The 26382-nt window shown below is 39.1% G+C and overlaps 1 protein-coding gene across 1 annotated transcript in view; it reads right to left on the reverse strand.

Moving 5' to 3' along the window:
• smurf2 (SMAD specific E3 ubiquitin protein ligase 2) overlaps positions 1-26382 on the reverse strand; it is a 225278-nt gene that overhangs the window by 96826 nt on the left and 102070 nt on the right. The window contains exons 2-3 of the mRNA XM_072242689.1: positions 4088-4126; positions 801-909 (exon numbers count right to left, since the gene is read on the reverse strand). Of these exons, the coding sequence (XP_072098790.1) occupies positions 801-909; positions 4088-4126 (148 nt within the window). The remainder of the gene's footprint in view (positions 1-800; positions 910-4087; positions 4127-26382) is intronic.

A 26382-nucleotide genomic window follows, 5' to 3' on the forward strand; every position in this document is an offset into this window, starting at 1 on the left:
TTCAGGCTTCTGCATGGTACAGGATGGTACTCCTACCTGCTGGTAACAGTGAGAAAAGGGGAAGTCCTGGGTGCTGGAGGTCCTTAATAACGGATACTGCCTTTCTGAGGCACTGCTCCCTAAAGATGTCCTGCGTACTTTGTAGGCTAGTCCCCAAGATGGAGCTACTATATTTACAACCTTCTGCAGCTTCTTTCGGTCCTGTGCAGTAGCCCCTCCATATCAGACAGTGATGCAGCCTGTCAGAATGCTCTCCATGGTACATCTATAGTTTTTAAGTTTCAAAGCTGTATTGTTTGCTTTGTGAATAAACTCAACAATCACATTTATAGTTTCATGCGCTTATTTCCATAAAATCAAAATTCTACAGTTGTGAAGAAACTAAGTTAATCATGTATTTCTATTTATTGTGTTTATACTTATTGTGATTTATTTTTATGATAAATCAATCGCGAGTAACATCACTCTCCTTTACACATGTACTGAAGAATGTCAATAAACATTCTTGAATCTTGAAAATAATTATCTGCCGTTGATTTGCACTACACACACAGACACACACACACACTAACTATGTCACTCAAGAACTGTTGGGTAGATATTTTAAATTGTCTGCTTCTTGGATGCTTGTCAGCAGGTAGAAGAACTCACTAGTCAAACCACAAAGAAATATTAAATTTTTCTCTTTCCATAGAAAGCCATCCTACACAGTGTACAATATTTAAAACTTAAATCACATGTCTTCAAACAAACATTTTTTTGTTTGTAGGAATAATTTTTGAATTTAACCAGATACTCACAGATCATAATGCTGATTCCACTTTGGGTCTAGGGTGTTCTTTACTGTGTCTGTAGAATGACACTGGCCTGACCCGTCCACTACTATTTTCGCAAAGGGATCAGGTAGTCCTAAATGGAAACAAGATGTTATCATTGGTTTTTTCCTGTTACAATGCTATCTTCATTTCCTGATAGAAAATGATTACTACAAAGTATAGAATTGTATTTATTCTTAGGAATAACAATGCTGCATAGAATCACACACCTTTCAATGAAAAACCTTTTCTCAATACAAAAGGCAGCAAGTTAATCACATGACAGGGCACAGCACCAAATGAGTGTATTCACTTGTAATTTTGATGCATATCTTTCTTCCAGCATTTGAGCCTCGACACAAGTTCTTAACCTCTTCACTCTAAAGATTATAATTGAAAGATGTATGCCTCTTGCACTTATTTCTTTGATTTCTGGTACAAGGAGTATTTTGCTTTTCACCATTAGATATTGCTGAATCAATCTATGGAGTCGATGGACATAAGTTTGATATAAATACTTCTGCACGCAGCCAATATGAAACAACTAAATAGCAAAGTCAACAAAATATTGAGACAATTATAGAGCACAGTCCTCTACCTGACAAAATAACAAAGGGAATCTGCAAAGAACAAGTGTTAGTCTTGGTGAAGAACAAAATAATTCAAAAGAATTGGACAAATCAAACAGGCCTTCAATCAGGCAGAAAATAAATTTGTCCCTGATATATTGAACTGTTTCCTAAGATAAAATGAAATTTGTTAACTTAGCAGCAGCAGTTCAATGTAATACGTAATATAGAAGAAAATAAGTAAGCCAATTACAGTATACGTATATTGAACAGATTAAAAATTGTGCAAAAAAACAGAAATTATATTTAAAAAGTGAGGTATTGTTTACGGGTTCAATGTCCTTTTAGGAATCAGGTAGCAGAGGGGAAGAAGCTGTTCCTGAATCACTGAGTGTGTGCCTTCAGGCTTCTGTACCTCCTGCCCGATGGCAACAGTGAGAAAAGGGCATGTTCTGGGTGCTGGAGGTCCTTAATAATGAACGGTGCCTTTCTGAGACACTGCTCCTTGAAGATGTCCTGGGTACTTTTGTAAGCTAGTACCCAAGATGGAGCCGACTAAATTTACAACCCTCTGCAGCTTCTTTTGGTCCTGTGCAGTAGTCCTCCCCATACCAGACAGTGATGCCGCACAAATATTCTGCATCATAACATTTGTACGTCCATTTGGAAGAAAAGTATATTAAAGGTTAGGCACCTTTAAGTTTGATGTAGGAAGATAAAGGGAGAGGAAGAAATAATAAACTAAAATTTGCTGAGAATTAGTGCTCCGATAACCACTGGCAATACCCGAACTGAAGTGGTTTTGATACTTTGCTAAATACAATCTCAGTTTCGGGACCTGGACGCTCCTGGCAAGTCCACATTAAACCCCCAATTTCCCCTTGAGAAAGTGGCAGAAGGCCATATAAAAAGCTATATATTGAGTGTTAGTAAATGGGCTCAGAATAAATGGTTACTTTATGGTCAGTATGGATATGAAAGGTTAAAGGACTTGTTCCGGTACTGCTTTACTACGCTAATAATTTCTACCAATAATAATTAAACTTTTCACATTATTTCTCATTCAAAATCATAAATCATTACAATGCATGATGAAAAAGACCATGACAATCTTTTTCAACCAAATATTAGCACATCAAGTCATTCAAACCTTTCTTGCAATTATTTTTTCCAAAATACATTACTCTTAAACTACATTAAAGGTCCATAAACTCAGTGCTGAAATTTTGAACCTATGTCCATTTTCATCATAGGTGCCAAGAGTGATAAGAGTGGTCACTAAAAATAGTGTAAAATGGGTCAAACTGATCTGACAAATGAGTAACTGGTGAAACAACAAAGATTCAATCCATTAAAGAAACCAATTCCAGGGCCACTAATTGCTTTGTTGAGATGCATATTGGCCAGGAGGACTAAGACCCTAATTCAATCTTTGGTTTGAGCTAAAAGGGGCTTGCTTTGCTGTTGTTTTTGTTTTGTCACTGTTGTTGTTGCTGCTTGTGTTGTGCTTCTGAACATCGTGGCATCGGAATGTGTGGCGACACTTGCAGGCTAGCCCCAGCACATCTGTACTTGGGTTGTTAACACAAGTGGCGCATTACACTATATATTTCAAAGTACATGAGATAAATAAATGAATCTGAATCTAAATCAGGATATTACCTGACAAATTAATGGTAGATCTGCCTACACTATCCATGGACTAGAGATGAACACACAGAGCAAAAGTTTAAGTAGACTCCTACTATAAATATGTGTATGAACTGTGAGCAAGGAAGGCATGGGTTCTTGGATACATAGCCCTCAAACCAAAACCCAGTTAGCTTTCATTATTGAAGTTCATATGTAAATATTGGCTAGATTGTGCAGCAGTAACTGCCAGCATCTTTGGAGTCACACCACTGGCTGAATAATCAGAAACTGCTTATGTTAAAGAAATAGTGGTGAAGGTGGTGGTAGGGGCCAGATAGTGCAAACAAGAGAAGAGCAGGAAAGAAAAACAAAAATTGAAACATGCAACTCTACATAAATTTCACGATACAAGTACTGAATATTTCAGTGAATACAGTAAACCTTGGATAAGCTGCATCTAATTGTTCAGAAATCCTGGTCCTTTACTAAGAGCAATCAGGAAGTCTGGCTGTAACTGGCGCTGGGGTCCAGAACACCAGGAGTCAAGAACGGGATCAGGTTTGCATCCAGAGCCCAGTCCAAAGGAAATTTTTATTTCCAACTCATTTAGATTCAATTGGGTTCTCTGCAAAATTCCTTTAACTGCTGTGAAACTTACTACAATTAAATAGAATCTGTGTTTTAATCATAGTAACGTCCAATAGTTCAGGAACTTTGCTAGTCTAGCAAAACTAATGTCTAATGATTGCCGAATTATCGGAATTTTAATTGTGCTGTTCGGTGCTTCTAATATCATATCAGAACACAATTTCAAAATATCAATCTGTCTAAATACATTTTTGTAAATTTATGATGCCTTCACTCATACCTTAGAATGTACCCTACAATTACAGTAACACTGCACCATAAATTGAACAGATTTCTGACAATTATTTTAACTTAATTCTACTTATTAGAATGGTATGCAAAACATTTTTAAAGTACATTATCCTACTAGCTTTTTTAATAAAGAAAGTTTTTACTAATATTACTAGGGCAGCTTGTCTGATGTTATCTAGCTAGAATACTTACTGAAGAAGTCTTTCTTCACCAAATTCTTCGCACATAACACTAGAAATACAAAAGAAAAATACACTTAATTTTAGAAGAACTTCTATACCTTATTAAGGTATGAGTATTTTAATTAATGGTTTAAACAATGGAACTTATTAGATCAAATATAGATTAAGCAAAAGTTACAAGTGCAATTATGGGGAATATCTAGAAAAGAATGACCTCTTACAAATGTTATAGAAATGGATAAAAACAATGCACTGATTGTCAGTGCACTGGTATCAACTTGAATTTATTCCATGATAAATCATGATTAGATGAAGGTGCCAAACTACTGCAAAACCCAAGTACACTTCATATTTCTTACTGCTAATGTCATAAACCTTCTTACAATTTGCAACAACGCTAAGGCATTCAGATACTTTCTTTAAATACATCCATCACTAAACCAAAAATCATAGCAAAAACACAGTTAATGTACAAAAATCTTTAAACTCAATGGCATCTGAAAGAATCAAATATCAAACATGACAAAAATCTATAGAAAGTACATAATGGGTATTGAGTGTTATAAATTTAAAAAATAACACTTAGAAGTAACTATAGATAACACCAGGAAACAGTTCGAAATTACAGCTGCTGTGACACAAACATGTGCCTACAAAACAGCATTTGATTTAAGATTCAAGATCATTTAATGTCATTTCCAGTATACAAGTGTAAAGGGGAACAAAATAATTGTTACTTCGAATCCGATGCAGTGCAAAAAAATTGAGATACAGAACACAATAATAATAATTTTGTGTGTGTGTATATACATATATACATACATACATATATACACATGATAGCTTATATACATAGGTTGATTGTAAGTCTATAAAGTAATGCTAGGTGGAGGAGTGTCTGTATATAAGATGACTGCCAGGCAATGATAAAGTAGTGGTGGTTAACAGTGTGGCGGGGTGGGTTAGTAAGTGTAAGTGTTGATTGGCCTTCCAGCTTGGGGAAAGTGACTGATTTTGAGCCTGCAGGTCCTGGTGTGGATGCTGTGTAGTCTCCTCCCTCATGGAAGTGCGACAAACAGTCCATGAGCAGGGTAGGTGGGACCTTTCATGATGATACTGGCCCTTTTCCAACACCATTTTGTATATATGTCTTTGATGGCAGATAGGTTGGTGCTGGTGATGCATTGGACAGTTTTAGGACCTTCCTGTTTGCTGTAGTGTGGTTTGCGTTCCATGAACAGATGCAGCTTGTTAGGATGCTCTCTCCTGTACATCGAAGTGAGATAGATTATCTGGTTGAGTGGTGATGCAACAACAACCTTTCACCCAACGTCAGGAAGATCAAGGAATTGATTGTAGACTTTAGGAAAGAAAAGTCGAGGGAACACATACCAGTACTCATCAAGGGGTCAGCATTGGAAAGAGTGAGCAGTTTCAAGTTCCTGGGTGTCGACATCACTGAAGACTTACCCTGGGGTCAATATATTGATGCAGTTACAAAGAAGGCATGACAGCTGCTATATTTCATTACGAGTTTGAGGAGACTTGGTATGTCACCAAAAAGCCCTGCAAATTTCTACAGCTGCGTCCTGGAGAGCATTCTAACTGGATGCACCACCACCTGGTATGGAGGGGCCACTGCACAGGATCAGGAAAAGCTGCAGAAAGTTGTAAACTTAGCCAGCTCCATCATGGGCACCAGCCTCCTCACCATCCAGGACACATTCAAAAGGTGATGCCTCAAAAATGCAGTATCCATCATCAAAGACTCCCATCACATGCCCTCTTCTTACTGCTACCACCAAGGAGGTGGTACAGGAGCCTGAAGACACACTCAAGGTTTTGGGAACAGCTTCTTTCTCTCTGCCATCAGCTTTCTTAATGGACAATGTAACCATGAACCCTGCCTCATTTTCCCTCTCTTTTGCACTACTTAGTTAATTTAGTTTTTATATATACTTACTGTAATTTATTGTTTTTAATATGTATTGCAATGTACTGCCACTGCAAAACAACAAATTTCACAACATATGACCAGTGATATTAAATCTAACTCTGATTCTGTAGAATGACATGAGTATGCATGTGCATAGTCCAGCTCTCTTCAGTCTCCTCAGAAAGTAGGAGACATTGGTAAGCTTTCTTGATTGTGTAGAATGTATTCTGGGACCATGATAAGTTAAACGATATATGCATTCCCAGGAGTTTGAAACTGCTCATTGTTTCCACTGCTATGCCACAGATGCAACAAGGGGTGTGAGTAGTGCACTGAAGTCTATAACCATCTCCTTTGTCTTGTTGACATTGAGGAAAAGTTATTTGCTTGGCTCTAGGTTTCTAGCTCTTTCAGCTCCTATCTGTAGGCCATCTCATTGATGTTGGTGATGAGGTACACCATTGTTGTGTCATCGGCAAACTTGACGACGTAATTACTTGGGTGTTTGGCCATGCAGTCTGTGTGAGGAGAGTGTACAGCAATGGGCCCAGCACTTATCCCTGGAGGGAACCCACGTTGAGGGCAGTGGGGAGGGAGGAGTAGTTCTGCATCGCGACTGAGGTCTGTTGGCTAGAAGTCCAACATACAGTGTACAGTGGTGTAATTAGACCAAGGAGTTTGTTCACCAAGGTCTGTGAGACAATAGTGCTGAATACCAAATTGAAATCCAGAAGCAACATTCTGAATATATCAAAATAGCTACTGCAACACTCCTATCTTTAAGTATTATTTCAGCATTGACCTGCAGTTCTCAACTCATTAAAATACCACTATGTTGGCATATCAGTAAGATTTTTAAAATTTGGCTCTTTATTACTTGTGCATTATTTGTTTTGTGTAAATAGGATAACATTCTAGAAACAGTAAACTATCAACATGTTAAAGTCATAAATACAAGAGATTCTGCTGATGCTGTAAATCCTGAGTAACACATACAAAATGCCAGAGGAATTCAGTAGGTCAGTCAATATCTACAGAAAGAAAAAAAAAGTCTATGTTTTGGGCTGAGACCCTTCATCAGGACTTGCTTGAAATGTCAACTGTTTATTTCTTTCAGCATTTTGTACTAGGTGTGTTCCTCTACAACATGTCAAAAATCACCATATCTAGTCAACAAGTCCTCAGATCTAAACCATCAACGTGTTGCAATCACCTGCACAGAACAGTCTTCCTTTGTGCAATATATTGAGGTGTAGAGTGAACAAATAAGCATGTGAAATATATTGGGGTGCAGATAGCATGCATGTCACTCTCCCGAAATATAGATTAAGATGAGATAAAAATTTAAATGAATTTAATAAAGACTATATTTCTTTTTAGCCAATCCAATAATTATAAACAATACATTTTAGATGCAAGATCACCACATCTCAAAAGCAATTTTAAAAAGTACATAGAACTACAAGTAAGTTTCTTACATGTTTAGGTGTAAAAAACATTTATTTTTGAACACAAAAGTTTGAGATTTTGTCAATGAAAAATTACATTAGCATCAATAACCCTGGTTTGTGCTAAAAACATTCATCACAACCTTTTCTGTCTACAGTCAGACTAGTAATGGAGTTATTCTAATTGCTTCACAGTTTCAATGAATGTGTGATCCCTGAACAGTTAATTACTTCCAACTCAGGAAAACAAAAGGCCTAAAATGCTCTATGGGTAAGCTTGGTAAATGACAGTGCACGTGAATTTTGATTTATTAACATTTTGTATGGTACTAAAACTGACTTGAAATCAGAACTTTAAACATAGTGGGGAAGATGAATCTTGAGCAAAGTCTTTTGGCTCATAAATAATGTAATTAAGCATGTTATTTGGGAATTATACAATCCTCACAATTTTTGCATCTTACAATGGATGAGGATGCCACCACTTGCTAGTTTTTCAATTGCTACATCTAGAATAGTACATAAAGTGATTAACATGATAAAAAAAATGACTAATGGAAGAGGAAAAATGAAACACTAACCAAAATTTTCAAGTTGTAGATTCATTCACCATCAGCCTTTCACAGTCCTACTCTGTATGATAATATATCTATACACTCAGTGCTTCCTTGAGTTCAAGTGTTCCTTTAAACCATAACCATAAACTGCTGATAAATTATGTGCTAAAAAAAATTTCACTTGCACTGCATACAAGTAACATAAAAACACTAAATGTTGAATGGAGAGGGAAGCGACTATGGTGGACGCTGCCAAATCAGAACAGCTATAGAAGGAATGCTGAGCCGATCAAACCTCAACTCATAATATGCAACTCCTAGGGTACTTCACAAAAAAGTACGTACAACAACCACCCATATACATCAGTTATATAGTTGAAGTACCACATGATTCAGCTGAACAGCATCTTAGAAACTGCATAAAATCTGCTGCTGCCCGATTGATTCATGTCAAGTTCCAAGCTTTGGTGAAAGAGAAATACTACAAAGATTCCACTGGATGGTCCTACAGAAGGGGCTTAGCCTGAAATATCGACTGTACTCTTTTCCATAGATGCTGCCTGGCCTGCTGAGTTCCTCCAGCATTTTGAGAGTGTTGCTTGGATTTCCAGCAGCTGCAGATTTTCTCCTTGTTTGCTACTGGATGGCTTTGTATGTTTCAGTTAAGATCTATGTCTCTTTGCAGGAGGTGTACTTACCTGTACTGTCTCTGAGCTTTCCTATCGAAGTTAGTATACATGATATACTTTTCTGTAGCACAATCAGCAATTCAGTAATGCAGTTGGGAACAGTGAGCTGTTTTCTTGCTTTCTTTAATGCTTTTGGAACTTCTAAGTATGGATTTGCAGAATTTCACCCCCCTCTCTCACACACCACCACCAAAGAGCTACCACACTATCACTTCCAGATAGGTTAGGAAGCCCCAGTTAGAATAATGAATCATTTAAGGTCCAACAGATTCTAAAAGCTTATGGAGGGATTATTTTTTAACTAGTGCAATTTAGCAGGTTATTTGAGAATTACACAATCATCAAAACGCCATTTATTTTCCTGAAATTAGCACTGCACACATACCCTAATAAAATGACAGGAGAGTCAATGTGAATGCCATCTAAAATAATAAAATCAGATCACACTGTAGAATACCATGAAACTCAAAACATTTGCTTTGTGTGCTAACAAGGGTGCATCTAACTTTAGTTTTTATTATAAACACCAATAACTTGTGAAAATGGTTTAAACATTCATTATTTTAGTTCAATCATAGTGGCTCTATATTTTAAAGAGGTTAAGAGCTTATGTGAGCAACTAAAAAAAAATTGTTGTGCTATGGAGAGCATAAAACACTTACCAAAATCATTTGTTTTCAAAAAGGATCTAGTGCTTTCCCTGATGAATATGGCAGAGATTGTCATCGAAAGTTAGTTAAAATCGACATTTGGACACAGCTGGAAGCCCAAGAAGAGTTTATGCGTCATTTGTTATCCTCAACTTTTAGAACACGAAGATAATACTGAAGTTTTACAAGACACTTGTCAGGCCACACTTGGAGTACTGTCAACAGTTTTGGGCCCCTTATCTCAGAAAGGATGCATTGTCTTTGGAAAGAGTCCAGAGGAGGTTCACGAGGATTATTCCAGGAATGAAGGGGTTAACATGAGGAGCGTTTGGCAGCTTTGGGCCTGTACTCACTGGAATTCAACAGAATGCATGAGGATCTCATTGAATGTTGAAAGGACTACATAGACTGGATATGGAGTGGATGTTTCAACTGGTGGGAGTATCCAGAACTAGAGGACACAGCCTCAAAATTGAGGTGTGACCTTTTAGAACAGAAGGAAGGAGGGATTTTTTTTCAGCCAGAGAGTGGCGAATCTGTGGAATGCTATGCCACGGACTGTGGTGGAAGCCAGGTCCATGGGTATATCCAAGGCTGGAGTTGATAGATTCCTGATTGGTCAGGGCAACAAGGGATTTGGTGAGAGGGCAGGTGTATGGATTGAATGAGATCCAAGAACAGCCATGATGAACTAGAGCAGACTCGATGGGCTGAATGGCTTATTTCTGCTCTTATAGCCTTATAAATTGGTGGGTTGCTTTTTAAACATTAAACTCTAATAAAATATGTATATAAATTGAAATGGAACTGAATTATGCTTTCCTTCACACGTTTGCTGCAGTAAATTGAGTGAAAAGCATTAGCTGTTGGGGCCCTATTTGAAGGAATTCACAAAAAAAACACCAACATAGTATTTACAATTTGTAGGACTTTTGTCAGTGTGACAGTGTAATCCATCCAAGCTATGATTTATAACAGATGTGTTCATTAAGGAGATGTAGTTTCACCTAGAAATTATGGTTGAAAGCTACAGCACCTCAAAAGGAAGCTTTACTTCGACTTTAATATTAATCTGAAGGAAATGATTTCTGAAAAGTATCATTCAGAAAAATCTTATAAAGTGCAATGCATTTGAAATTATTCTAGTACAAATGATTTTCCTTCTCTCATACTAAATGATTGCATTCATGTCACCATTAAAAAAATCCATGCACAAATCCATGCGAGATGCATGGTAGATGAACATACACAACAATCCAAACTACAAATTTCACTGCTTTATTCATTCATGAACTTTAGCACAGAACATTTGAGTTGAAATGTGAAAGCTGGTTGTTTTAAAACACTCAACTTGTTGAAAGTTCACCTGACCTGAAACATAACACAATTTAATTATCAACAGATACTACTTAACTTATTGCCTGAACCTTTTATTTTAAGTTTGGAAAGTTGTTTGAAATTAAGTCATAAATGCCCTTGGATTGTTTTTTGAACTCTTTGTTAATCTCAAATCTGTTCCTCATTAGAATGTGATATAATAATCCAAATATGGATGCTAGCCCCACCCAAAAAGTAAAACTGTCAATCATGTAACAGAAAGGAACTCATTCAAACGAACATGTTTTCTGCTTCAGCTCATGGAGAACACATGTAGTAGACTTGTTCCTTGGCTACAGCACCAACTCACTCCCCCACTGTGTACTATTTTTAGTACTTAGGTACAACTTCATGCTTCTTGTATGTTACAATATTACATGAACATGCCAACATTCTGTAAAGACAGAAAACTTTATGGTTTATTGTGCTATACTTGAAAATATTCAACTGTTTCGACAACAGTTACATACAATATTAAAAATAAAACTGGAATAGCCACAAAGTTCTTCAAGTCTGTGCCACCATTCAAAAACATTATGATCTGACTTTGGCTTCAGCTTCAAATTACTGGCTGGTCCTTTTAATCTTCAACACTGTTGGCTGCATTGCTGAAGATATGTCAGGCCATCACAACTCTCCAGGGTACTAACTTCCAAAGATTCATTATCCTCAGAGAAAAAATTCCTCCTTGTTCCCACAACTATGTACACAGTTCCAGATTCCACAAGGAGAAACCTCACCTGAGCATCTTGATCAGCCCTCTCACATTCACCTCTGAACACCAATATACAACTCAACCCCTCTCAACATTCTGTGATTGAGCCACACAGAACAGCACAGCAAAGGAGCAGGCCCTTCAGCCCATGGCATCTGTGCTGACCATGATGCCAATCCAAACAAATCCCATCTGCTTAAACATAGTCTATATTCCTGCATTCTCTGCCTGTCCAGGTGGCTGTCTTAATGTATCTTAAAGTTTGTGATGCTATCTCCCTCCACTACTTCCCTGACAGCACATTCCAAACACCTACCAATCTCTGAATAACAAAACTGCCTCAAAATTCTTTTAAACTTTCTTCCTCTCATCATAAAACTATATCCTCTAGTATTTGACATCTCCATCCTGGGGTACATAACGCAACTCTACCTCTCACATTTACATAAATCTAGCAGGTCAGCCCTCAATTTCTGAGACAACAGAGAAAGTAATCCAAGTCTGACAATTTTTTGTAGCTAATATTCTCTAATCCAAGCAACATCCAAGTGAACCTCTTCTGCACTCTCTCCAAAACCTTTAAGTCCTTCCTGTAGTACAGCAATCAGATGCTTCCTTATCTAAAGCTCCCATTTTCATCAAAACTATTAATTCTGAGTTCCCAGCACTGATACTTGTGACACCACATTAATTAGTTTGCTAACTTGAAAACTACTGTCTATTTTTCTGTTAGTTAGCTAATAGGATAGATACAGTGCATTTTCTATACACAGCTCAATGCCACAGCTCTTGTGTAATTACATCAAAGTTGCTGGTGAACGCAGCAGGCCAGGCAGCATCTCTGGGAAGAGGTACAGTCGACGCTTCAGGCCGAGACCCTTCGTCAGGACTAACTGAAGGAAGAGCTAGTAAGAGATTTGAAAGTGGGAGGGAGAGGGGGAGATCCAAAATGATAGGAGAAGACAAGAGGGGGAGGGATGGAGCCAAGAGCTGGACAGTTGATTGGCAAAAGGGATATGAGAGGATCATGGGACGGGAGGCCCAGGGAGAAGGAAGGGGGGGGGAATCCAGAGGATGGGCAAGGGGTATAGTCAGAGGGACAGAGGGAGAAAAAGGAGAGAGAGAGAGAAAGAATGTGTGTATATAAATAAATAACGGATGGGGTACAAGGGGGAGATCCTGACGAAGGGTCTTGGCCCGAAACGTCGACTGTATCTCTTCCTAGAGATGCTGCCTGGCCTGCTGCGTTCACCAGCAACTTTGATGTGTGTTGCTTGAATTTCCAGCATCTGCAGAATCCCTCATGTCTTGTGTAATTACGCTATTAATCCTAATTACATTCTGCAGAGGCGCAAGACTTCTACACAAAGAAAGAATCATATAGAACATGGGTGCCACTGCAGTGTAGTGGTCAACATAATACCGTTACAGCTCAGGGCCCCGGAGTTAAGTGTTCAATTCTGAAAGGAGTTCATACGTTCTCCCATGAACTGCATAGGTTTTCTCCAGATGCTCCAATTTCCTCCACAGACCAATGACATACCAATTAGTAGGTTAATTGGTCATTGTAAATTGTCCTGTAATTAGGCAGTGCAGCTTGTTGGTCTACATGGGTCTTCCATGTTGCATCTCTAAATAAACAAAACAATGAACAGCCAGAACATGCATCCATTTTGCCCCACTTCACTGCCCTTCACCTGAAAAGGCAAATAGAAAGTGAAGCTTCAGATATATTGAAAATAAATTGAAACCATTCTGCTCCTGTTACTAAGATCAAAAAAAACCTCTGATACAGGTGCAAGGCAAAAATTAACAAGGAAACTAACACTTTTTATGTACCTTCCAAAAAATATTGCAAAGGCCCAGAATAAATTTGTTTGCATATGAATTAACAGAGCATCAGAATAATATCATTGAAATTTGTTGTTTTGCAGCAGTGTACAGTGCAATATACAAGTACTACTATATATTACAATAAGAAATATACCTAGATATTAAATTACATAATTACTGCAAAAGAGAGCAAAAATAGTGAATAGAGCTAGAAATGGATGGATTTGATTGATATGTTGCATGAGAAAGTAGAAAAGGAACTTAAAAGAATAAATGGCATTCATCAGCAAGTGAATGTCAGTAAGAATTAATATCAAATTACAGATCACTGATTTCTTTGTATAGCAGGTATTGTTACTCAATGTTAATTCTTTAAGTTTCCACAACTTAAGTATATCTGTGTCTGAACTACTGGGTTCATAAGAAATTAAAACAGGATCCTCATGACTATTTCTTCATTCACTAAATGATGACTGATCTTGTTACCTCAGCATTACTTTCATTCACTAACCACATCCTTCTGTTTCCTTAACATCTAAAAATGCATTTTTTCCATGAACATACTCAGTGACCAACCTGCATGGGCCACTTTGAAGGAGAATGCCAAAGATTCACTTCCCATTTGGTCATAAATGGTTGATCCCTTGATTTAAGATTGAGACCCCAGTACTACACACATCCCAACCAAAGAAACAATATTCTCTGCATCCACACTAGGTTAGGTCAGATTATGCGGACACTCAGTCCTTGTTTATTGTCATTCAGAAATGCATGCATTAAAAAAATGATACGTTCCTCCAGAACGATATCACAAGAAAACATAGGACAAACGAAGTCTAAAACTGACAAAACCACATAATTATAACATATAGTTACAACAGTGCAAAGCAATACCATAATTTGATAAAGAGCAGAACATGGGCACGGTAAAAAAAAGGTCTCAAAGTCCCGATAGACTCATCATCTCACGCAGGCGGCAGAAGGGAGGAACTCTCCCTGCCATGAACCTCCAAGCGCTGCCAACTTGCCGATGCAGCACCATTGGAAGCACCCAACCGCAGCAGACTCCAAGTCCGTCCGAAAACTTCGAGCCTCTGACCAGCCCCTCCGAGCACCGAGCACCACCCTCTGCTGAGCGCTTCGACCCTGCCCCAGCCGCCGGGCAACAAGCAAAGTCGAGGACTCGGGGCCTTCTCCTCCGAAGATTCTGGGTCACACAGTAGCAGCAGCAGCGAAGCAGGCATTTCAGAAGTTTCACCAGATGTTCCTCCGTGCTCTCACGTCCGTCTCCATCAAATCAGGATTGTGCACGGCACCCTACTTGACAAATAACAGACATCACCACCAGAGTGGCCGCTGCGAGCTGCGTCACGCCGCTATCATCTCCTCCTCCTCACTATCAAGCCCTGTAAGAGTTTTGTACATTTCCATCAGATCACCACTCATTTTTCTAATCTTAAGAGCATAAAGGCTCATAAGGAAAACCTACCATCCCAGGCATCAGCCTGGTAAACGTTTGCTATGCTACCTTTATCAGAAGATCAGAAACATACACTATCAAGCAGATGCAGTCTTACTTGGGCTCTGTACAACTGAAAGAAGACAGTTGTACAGTTTATACAAGAACTTGTATTCAAATTCCCTTGCAATAAAGAGCCATTATGAAATTTGACTTCTTATTTGACCATGAGAAGGTATGGAGATGACAAACTCAAAAATTCCATTGATGTTACAAGTGAAAGTACAATATTTGAAATGAAGTGAAGTAGGATTGAATCAGCTTGAAATTAAATTTGATTTTTAATGGTTAGTTGGGTTGATGCATCTTATCAGGAAAGGAATGCATGACTATGTAGCCAACTAAAGAGCGACAACCTGCAAATGAATAGTCATTGGAAAAATTCAAATTTGTATCCATTTGTAATGAGCAAAAATATTAAATGTTAATGCGTTTTATGGTCACAGTCTTCAGAGAGAAAAAGAATTTAAAACATTTTCCAATGAGACACACTCAGTACAAAACTGATTTATTAGCTTTATCTCAAAATGCAGCAGTGTAGGCGGGGGGAGAAAAGGTGGTTGTGGTTGTCAGAGGTCTATCACTCGTCTTCAAGTGTTCTAAGGACAGTGTCCAAGGCCCAACAAACTTCAGCTGCTTCACTAGTGATAAGGACAAAAGTAGGAATGATCATTAATGATAGCACAATCTTCAGTTCCATTTGGTACTGTCTCAGAAAATGAAGCAGTCCTTGCCTGTGCCAGGCAATACCAAGGCAACTTTCCAGCAGGGTTCACGTGTTGCAAGTAAAATCATAAGCATTATATAGCACTAAGCCATGAGAATCCTGAACAAGAGACAATTCAACCACTTACCCTTGATGCTCAATGGCATTACAATTAATGACTCCCCCCTCTCCCCACCACCACCTCTTGGGAGTCACTATTGACCAGAAACTGAGCTAGACTAGGCACATGAGCTCTTGAACCAGCATGAATAACTTCACTCACTACAACATTGAAGGATTCTATAACTTATGTTCTCAGTATTATTTAATTTTTATATGCACAATTTGCTTTCTTTTGCACTTTGGTGGCTTGTCAGTCTTTGTTTATATACAGTTTTTCATAAATTCCATTGTATTTCTATTTTCCTGTAAATGCCTGCAAGAAAATGAATCTCAAAGTAGTATGTATATAGAAACACATATGCACTTGGAAAATAAATTGGCTTTGACTTTAGTGCAAGTAGTACAATCAGCAAGACTGATGAGCCTACAGCCTAGGTTCAAATGTGGAACTATGACAGAAATTTGAGAGAGAGAGGGTCTAGGGCAGGTAATCAATTTAGTCTTAAACCTTGATCCTTCACATTTTTGTGACTCGACTCTATTTCCCGTCTTGTCCTAGATAACAAATGTTTTTCAATTGCAGATCTAAAATCATTACCCAACATCAACTTCCATCTGCAGAAGATAGTTCCAAATTCCTACCACACTCTGCAAAGAGAAATGTTTCCAAGTTTCTCTGGTGGAAAGGCATGACACAGATTTTTGTGCTCATACTAATTTATCAGTCCCCAGAGAAAAAAAATTCTCTATCTACCTCATTTAAAGTTTACTACTGTAAACACTTCAATTACCTTTAACTTTCCCAGTTTCCCAGAATATAACTCACTCTCTCCTTACAATTTAACCTTTGAAGTCAAGGGATTATTCTGAAAAAATGTGCAATGCACTTTCTCTAAGGCAGTGGTCCCCAACCTCCGGGCCGCGGACCGATACATAGCCGCGGGGAATGCAGCGATGCAGTGGTAGCCGGAAGGCACCCAGCACATCTTTAAGAAAAAAAAGCCGAAATAAACAAGCTAATTAATTAGGTGCCACTCAGTCATCTAACATGCTCATCTCAGTCTTAAATGGGCAACTCCTAATTCTGGGAAAAAAATTACCCAACAGATTCACAAATGCTCCACGTTGACAAATACGGTCCTGTGCAAAAGTCTTAGGCACCCTAGCTATATATATTAGGCATTGACTTTTGCAGATTACTTTATGGCGATCAAAAACAAACACAGACGTTAAGATATATCAATCAGAAAATGTTGGAATAGCAACCAGTCAGGTAGCATCTGCAGAAGATGCAAAATTATATTTCAAGTCAAAATTCCATTAACACAAAATTGGGAAGGAGAGTAAATTAGTGACTCTCACTAGCTGTTCCTTTAGTTAGTCCTGACAAGGATCTCGGCCCGAAACATCGACTGTACCTCTTCCTAGAGATGCTGCCTGGCCTGCTGCATTCATCAGCAACTTTGATGTGTGTTGCTTGAATTTCCAGCGTCTGCAGAATTCCTCGTGTTTGCGTAAATTAGTGTCTAATCTTGTTTTCCCTCTTTCCTGTTTCTAACTACATCTTTAACCTGAAACGTTAACTCTACTTCTCTCTCTACCTATGATTTCTGATCTATCAGTTGCTGCTCAACACACAGTTTCTCCAACAGTTTGGTTCTCCTGCAGTCTCTTCCGCCTCAATACTATCTAATCTAGTTACTTATTCAGAGATACAGCGTGGAACAGGCCCTTCCGGCCTAATGAGCTGCACTGACCAGCAACCAACCTATGCAAGCCTAGACTAACCACAAGACAGTTTACAATGACCAATTAAACCACAGTTGGTCCTCCGTATCCGCGGGGGATTGGTTCCGGGACCCCACCCCCGCGGATACCAAAGTTGGCGGATGCTCAAGTCCCTTATATAAAATAGCGTAGTATTTGCATATAGCCTACACACATCCTCCTGTATACTTTAAATCATCTCTAGACTACTTATAATACCTAATACAATGTAAATGCTATGTAAATAGTTGTTATACTGTACTGTATTGTTTAGGGAATAATGACAAGAAAAAAGGTCTGTACATGTTCAGTACAGACGCAACCATCGTAGCTCTTCTGGGAACGCTGATGCTGCCTCAGTGAAAATAGCGTTCAGCATTTGTTTTGCAGCGAGCCGTTATACAGGCAGCGTGCACCCCAAGCAGCGCAAGTGGTGAAAAGCAAAAATAGCACTCAGCGTTTGTTTTACAGCCAGCCGTTACAGAAGCAGCGCGCACCCCGAGCAGCGAGAGTGGCAAAAAGCAAAAATAGCGTTCAGCATTTGTTTTGCAGCGAACCGTTATAGAGGCAGTGTGCACATCATAGCTTTGAACTGCATGAGATTTTCGCTACGATTGACAGTGCTGCAATGATTACAGAAAAGTATGAATTTTGAAAGGGCACGTAGGTATAGTGCAGGTTTGCAGGATGTTTTGAGTGCTTACAAAGAACTATAATAGAAAAATGTGTGAACCTTCCAGTGTGTTGCTGTCTTCCCAATTCTGGTAAGTGAAATTACACTGTACTGTAATACATTATTTCTACTTTATATGGACCATGTATTTATCATATCATTACTGATTTTACTATATGTTGGTGTTATTTTAGGTTTTATGTGTTATTTGGCATGATTTGGTAGGTTTTTTTTGGGTCTGGGAACGCACAAAAATTTTACCCATATAAATTAATGGTAATTGCTTCTTCACTTTACGCCATTTCCGCTCTACTTTCAGATAGCGGGGGAAATCTGTACAGTATTTTCGATCCACGGTTGGTTGAATCCGCAGATGCGGAACCCGCGGATACAGAAGGCCGACTGTACTAACGGGTATGTCTTTGGACTGTGAGAGGAAACTGGAGTACCCAGAGGAAACTCATGGGGAGGACATACAAAGTCCTTACAGAGGTCCCTGGAATTGAACTCCACACTCCAACTGTAGCATGCTATTCGCCATGCTACCTCTATTTCTGTTCTTGTTCGGCGCCAGTATAAAATGCTTCCTCAGTCAACATCTCCCAGATGGCACAATAATAGATTTTTTTACTTCTTTTATGTCTGTTTTTCACCTTAAATGAGTTTCTGGGACTGTGAGAGCCTGTGATTTACAATTTGGAGATCAGTTGAGTGATCCAGTGCTTTACTGGTTCCAAAAAGATTCCAGACATCAAGTGTGAACTCGGACAGCCTCAATGCGAAAAAACTTCAAGATGGAACGCGGGCTGATGTTCAACTCCATTTCGCCATTTAAAGTGGAAGAAGACTGAGGCATTGAGGCAAATGCAAAAGCTGATTAAGAGTTCCAGCACTGACTGCCTGCCTTTTGATTGCTGCTGGAGAAGGAGCAATCAAAGTGAGTGGCCTATTGCTGTGTAATTCACCGTGGCAGGTAGGTAAGTCCTCTCTGCCTCGTGTGGTATTCTTCTCTTCTGATGAATGTCAGTGATATAATAGAATGATATCGTGGTTCTGCGTGTATGGATTGGACTATTGTGTTTATGGACTGTGGACTTTTTTCAGACTTAAGGTTTTTATGCTTTTTTAAAAAAATCGCCCACTCCTTTTCCATTTTGTTGTGCGAGGGGATGATTTTGCGGGTTGATGTTCTGTTAAGATTTTTGTGCTGGGAAGGGGTTGTTTCCTGGGGGTTGACGTTTTTGTACTGTTTTGTGTAGGGGGAGGGGTTGATGATTGGGGCGCCATTCTTTTTTGTACAGGGGGTGGGGTGGGTGTGATGTTTCTCTCTGAATGACTTCCATGTTCTTTCTTTGTTTCATGGCTATCTGGAGAATACAAATTTCAGAGTTCTATATGGATACATGCTTTGATAGTAAATGAACCTTTCATTTTAGGTGATATTCTACATTCCACAACAAAGTCCTAAACTGTCTTTGTAAGTACTGATCCTAATTTTTTAAATGATGCAATAAAATCATCTTCAGTAATGGCTAATCTATTGGACTGATAATCCAAGGATTTGTAACAATAATCTGCAGCAAAACTTAAATGCCAACACTGCCAATGTGAAACTTAACAAAATGAGTTAGTCTCAATAGTGCTGAAAAATCAAACTACACAACTGACATAAACCACGTCTGGTTCACTACATCTCTGCCCTAACCCAATCATGGCAGACCCATGAGCAATGGCAGCATAGTTGCGTATATTCTAAGAAGTTGTCCCAAGACTCTAATTTTTCAAGTCACATAGCATTAGCTCAAAAAATGAATTGAAAAACTTTTTGCAGATCACCACTTCCCTCAGATACTAAATACCAAGCTGCACCTGAAGCACGGTGTAGCAGTCAGCACAATGCTTTACAACGTCAGTTGTAAGATTGCCAGTAAGGAATTGTATGTTCTGCCAGTGACTGCGCGGTTTCCTCCAAGTGTTCTAGCTCCCTCCCACATTCTAAAGATGTACGGGTTAGGGTTAGTGAGTTGTGGGCATGGCATGTCGGCATTGGAAGTGTGTGACGCTCGCAGACTGCCCAGCACAATTCTCACTGATATAATTTGATGTACACTTAACAAATAAAGCTAATCTAAGATCGTTAATCTTTATACAGCAGAAAGTAGGAAGTACCATAAGTACTCTGATTAGGACTTTAATAACTTCTGCAGCACCAATGACCAAACTCAAGGCTGATTTATACTTCTGCGTCAAATCAATGCTGTAGGTACGGCGTAGCCGCGAACCCTACACAGAGCATACGTGGATCCCTGTGCTGTAGCCTGATGCGCACCTCTCCCAAAATGTATCTACGCGTCGCGGCAACGCAGACCGCAACAACTGTGACTGGTCCGCTTGGCAGCATTGCATTTCCTCCTACGTTGCAATAGCTTCCCATCGGACGACTGAAGAGCAGGGAAGGAACTCTGGCTGCAGTGTTTTCCATTAAGCTTTACAGACCTCTGAAATTATGGAGGACACTTTTTGCTTTTACAAAAAAAGACGCTCGCTTTAAACTTGTTTACCCCAGGAAAGACTACCATGACCACGAAGCCTTGCACGGGCAGGTGTATGCGCATGCGCGACATGCCCAAATTGCAGAGCAACACAGACACACCAACGCACAAGTATAAATGCTCACAATGCGCGTAGGCCACTTGCATAGATTATGGTGTCCATTTGACGCAGAAGTATAAATCAGCCTTCAGTCTACAGCAGATAGTAAGTGAACCAAAAAGGAAATAAACTTACTTGAGCTTATCCAACAATATTCTATCAAACGTACAGATGTCCAAGACAATGTCAGAATCAGTGACTAGCTCATAATTCCTCATAGGGGCAAAGTCCCTACCATAAAATTTCATTGCAAATATAATATTTTTGAAACATAGTCACTAAGTTAATGGAAGAGAAGACAGCAAATTCAAGAGACAGCTTTCACTGGAATCTGGAGCGAAAAAAAACCAAACTGTGTGGGAATTCAGCCAGTCAAAGTTCAAAGTAAATTTATTATCAATGTACATATATATCATATACAACCCTGAGATTCAGTTTCTTGTGAGCATATTCAATAACCATAATAGGATCAATAAAAGATTGCACCAACAGGGCAGAGAACCAGTGTTCAAAAGATAAAAGAAAAAAAAAGTAATAATAATATATAAATAAGCAGTAAATATCATGAACATGAGATGAAGAGCTGTTGAAAGTCCACAGGTCTTGGGAACAGTTCAGTGATGGGGCAAATGAAGTTATCCCTCTCATTCAGGAGATTGACGGTTAAGGGGTAATAACTGTTCTTGAACCTAGTTGTTTGAGTCCTGAAGCTCCTGTACCTTCTGATGGCAGCAGTGAGAAGAGTACACGACCCTGGGTGGTGGGGGTCCATGATAATTGATGCTGTTTTCCTGTGAAAATACTCTACATAGATGCGCTCAATGGTTGGTAGGGTTTTACCCTTGACAAATTGGGTCGCATCCAATACCTTTTGAAGGATTTTCCATTTAAGGGCATTGGTGTTTCTATACCATGCTATGATGCAGCCAGTTTATAAATTCTCCACTACATATCTAAAGATGTTTGTCAAAGTTTTAGAGGTCATGCCAAATCTTCGCAAATTTCTAAGTAGAGGCACTGCTGTGCTTTCTTCATAATTGCACTTAGGGCAGGTTGGTCCTCTGAAATGATAAAACTGAGAAATTTACATTTGCTGACCCTCTCTACCTCTGATCCCCCAATGAGGACTGGCAATTAGACCTCCAGTTTCCTCCTCCTGAAGTCAATAATCAGTTCCTTGGTTTTGCTGACTGAGTAAGAGGTTGTTGCTGTGGCAGCACTCAGTCAAAATTCCTTACATATCTCTAATTATCTGCCTCTACCACCATCCCTACCAGGGCATTCCATGTACCCACCACTGTGCACAGAAAAAAAAACTTACTTCTGACTTCCCCCCCTAAGCTTTCCAACAATTACCTTAAAATTACACCCCCTTACCATTTCCACCCTGGGGAAAAAGACTCTTGCTATCCTCTCTATCCTTGCTTCTTACCTTGTACACTATCAAACCACTTCTCATTCTCCTTCCCTCCAAAGAGAAAGGCCCAAGTTCATTCAATCTATCCTCATAAGACAAGAGGATTCCATTAACCACAGAAAAAGGAAAAGCCTCATTTTGAGAGGTCAAACCTTGATGCAAGGTCTGGACCCCACACATCAACAGTTCCTCTGCCCCCACAGATGCTCTCTGACCCACTAAGATCATCCAGCAGTTTGCTTTTTTACAGCCTATTCAATATAATTTATACACTTTGCTGGGTCACACCTTGTATGTAACAATAGTCACCATATACCCAAACCAAATCATCTTGTGAAATTGTTCAGCAATCAATATTAGGGAGGCACTATATTTAGGCAGGTGTTTCCTTCTGCCAGGCTGTGGCTTCACTAAATAAGGAACACATGAAAATGGTTTGAATATTCATACATGTGATGGAATGGGTTTTACTCATCCTTCCTTACCACAATGTCTCTTGAGAACATACAACTCACTACTGCGATCTATCTTCCATTCACTTATTTGAACAGTCAGAACCTTTGTGGTGTTTTAAGATATTTTCCTGGTCATCAATGAGGAGACCTTTATTAATTGGGCAACCTTAATTTTCCTCATGAAATAAATGGCTTTCAGAAGGCAGTATAAATCTCATTTGTCAATCCAGATTCCATAGGTCCGACTACCAAAAAATGTAGACCCTGAAGGACATTAGTAAATCCTGCAACATTTGAAATAATAATTAAATAGATTCATGCTTAACAGTATTGCGACAAGTGTTTAATTAGTTACTTGAATTTAAATTCTCCTAAGCTTACATCCCCAGATTCATAGTTCAGATCTCCAGATACTAGAAGGTCATAAGAAAGGAGCAGAATTAGGCCATTCAGTCCATCAAGCCTACTCTGACATCCGATCATAGCTGATCTATTTTACCTCTGGACCCCATTCTCCAGCCTTCATCCTTTTGATGCTCTTACTAATCACAAACCTACCAATGTCCACTTTGAATATACCCAATAGCTTAGTGTCCACAGATTCACCAGCCTCTGGTGAAAAAAATTCCTCATCTCTGTTCTAAAGGGACGCCCATCCTTCTATTCTGAGGCTGTGCCCTCTGATCCTGGACGTAAGCAGTTTTGGGCCACATATCCAAGAAAGGATCTGCTAGCAATGGATCAGGTCCCATGGTGTTCCATGGGAATGATCGTGGAACAAAAGGACTAGTGCACTTGGAGTACTCCTTGGCACCAAGTCCAATAACAATCATTACCCCACTTCACCCACCAAGATCAACACTCACGATTGGCGTGTTGCCCTTCCGGTAGAAGTACATTCAAAACTAGTAAAAGAGATGATTGGAGGATTAAGGAAAGATCTAATCATTGTGGTGCATATTAGGATAGTCCACATGGGAAGAAGATTCTGTTTCCTGAGTACCTCAAATATACACTGAGCAGCAACTTTATTAGATACATCCTGTACCTAATAAAGTGGTCACTGGGTGTATGTTTGTGGTCTTCGGTTGTTGTAGCCCAAGGTTCGACATGTTGCATGTTCAGAGAGTCTCTTCTGTTGTTCAGCATGGTTATTTCAGTAATTGTCACCTTCCTGTCAGCTTGAACCAATCTGGCAATTCTCCTCTGACCTCTCTCATTAACAAGGCGCTTTCACCAACAGAATTGCCGCCCACTGGATTTTTTTTTGTTTTTCGCACCATTCTCTATAAACTCTAGAGACTATTGTGCATGAAAATTCAAAGAGATCAGCAGTTTCTGAGATACTCAAACCACACTGTCTGACACCAACAATCATTACATGGTCAAACTCACTTAGATCACATTTCTTCCCTATTTCAATGTTTGGTCTGATCAATAACTGAATCTTTTGACTATGTCTTCCTGCTTTTTTGCAATGAGTTGCTGCCATGATTGGCTGATTAGATATTTGCATTAAGAAGGTTTACCTAATAAAATGGCCACTGAGTATATAAGTATAAATAAGAACTGTACTTCAAGGATTCTAAGACAACTGAAACCAGCATAGGGAAAAAAATCAGATTATGAAGGTGAACATGTAGCTGAAAGAGAAATTCCATTTCATAGCTTACTAGCAATCATTACAGGATAGGAAGTAGCTGTATCAGTGGATTAAGCTTCATTTGAACCAGGCTTGAACCATGGTCCTAAAAGGATAAGTAGTGAATCTGTAATTAGATCAAATGATCTCACTGAATGGTGGAGGAGACTCGAGGGGATAAATGACCTCTCTTATTCCCATGAAAAATGACAGAAATGCAAAACTTTCATAATAAACTATACTAAACTTCATTTTATTAGTAAATTTTGCCATAATCAATTATTTTTGTTTAAAAGTGACCTTAATATTAAAAATCATAACAACATTCTGATCATGCTTGAAAACCCACATCTTCACAGCTTCAGTAGGGTTCATAACATTATTCACCTTATTTAAAAAAAAACAAAGCCAGAACATTTATCACAATGGTATTTGATTAAAATTATTAAAACCTTACTTTATTTTGTGAACTTGGAATAACAGCTGCACGCCCTTACTCTATCATATAATCGGTCAACTTAAACAAGTCCCAGCTGTCGAAACACAATGATACACTGTACTAACGTGTGTAGCAATAATGAATGGCTGGGTGCACTAATCTGAATAATGCTCTCAACTGCTCTTGTTGCCAGATTCCCCTTCACTCCTCCAGAGACTGACTGCATTCCAATTACTCTTATGGCTGGAATGAAACCATTTCAGACAAAAATACCAGTCTCCAATCTTCTGAAGGCATACAGTAGTACACTATAAGCAATGTATTATTCATACTCAGAAGTCAAAGAATTAGGTTTGCAACCAGTATTTTAAAGGATGGGGAAAAAGTCATAATACCTTTACAACCTGACAGAATATGCACAAGGGAGAAAGGTTATTTTAATATGAATATTAGTAAAATGTAAGCAGGAAGAAGATCACCGCCTTGTAGTTTCTTGTTTAAAACGCATGGCAACTCTCCTTTAAAAAATGTTGTGTGAATTGCATTCTGGTTTTAAATGATCGTATCAGTTTCAATCTTGTTTTTTTCCCCATCAGGCTAGTTATGACTTTCCAAACCTTTAACATCACATTTAATTTTCACTCCCCACCCCCTTCACTATCCTAGCCTACTTTAACCAGACTGCACATTACTGGATTCAAGTGACCATCTCAGTAAAACCTCTCAGATCCACTTCATAGTGAGTTAGGTGTATGACCAGTGGGGTCATTACAGGGGTCTCTAATACTCTGCGTAAGAGACTATTTTTCTTTCCATAGGCTTACAGCTCCTGACAGTCCGGCCAGGCAGAAAACCTTCATTTCTGCCAATACTGCTCTGCATGCAGCCAATTGTTCAGAAGTGCACAAGAATTGGCCACTTCAACGTGTTCTATTTTCCTGCCCTTCCTTTTAGGGAAACTCCTGGTTTCCATTTCACACCTCTGATTGTTCGGTTATTCAAAGTGTGGAAATTCACAAAACATTTTAGTATTTGAATGCTTAACATTCAGTGGTGTTTTCCATTAGAGCGGTGTTTTTTTTCAACCTTTGAATGTTAAGCACTCAAATGCTAAAATAGTTTGTGAATTTCCACACCTTGAATAACCAATCTCCGGCATTTTTTGAACTCAGCAGGACAGATTTTAAAAAGGTTAATTTGCAGGTTGAGTCGGTGGTGAGGAAGGCAATTGCAATGTTAGCATTCATTTGCAGATGACTAGAATATAAAAGCAAAGATGGAATGTTGAGACTTTAGAAAGTACTAGTGAGGCCTCATTTCGGCTACGTCTACACTAGACCGGATAAATCTGTAACCGAAGCTTTATCTCTTCATTTTGACCCTCTGTACACACTGAAACAGCGTTTTGCTCCCCCGAAAACAGAGCTTTTCTAAAACGCTCTCCAGAGTGTTTAAATCGGAAAACGCCAGTTGGGCGTTGTAGTGTAAACGGGGTAACCGGAAGTTTTAAAAAACCTGTCGTCCCTTTCATCGGTGAAGGAACTATGGCTGTAGGAAATTTTTCCAGGGTGACCCCTCTGTGGGAGTGGAAAAGACGGTGGGGCCTCCCGGGGGTCTGTGTGATCGTATGTGTAGCTATTGTTGTGGCTGTGAGGCTGGTATTGTGGTGGTGGTGAAAAGTACTGGGGGGAGCCATCATATTCCTCA

Source organism: Mobula birostris, chromosome 24 (assembly GCF_030028105.1).
Source record: "Mobula birostris isolate sMobBir1 chromosome 24, sMobBir1.hap1, whole genome shotgun sequence".
Lineage (NCBI taxonomy): Eukaryota > Metazoa > Chordata > Chondrichthyes > Myliobatiformes > Myliobatidae > Mobula > Mobula birostris.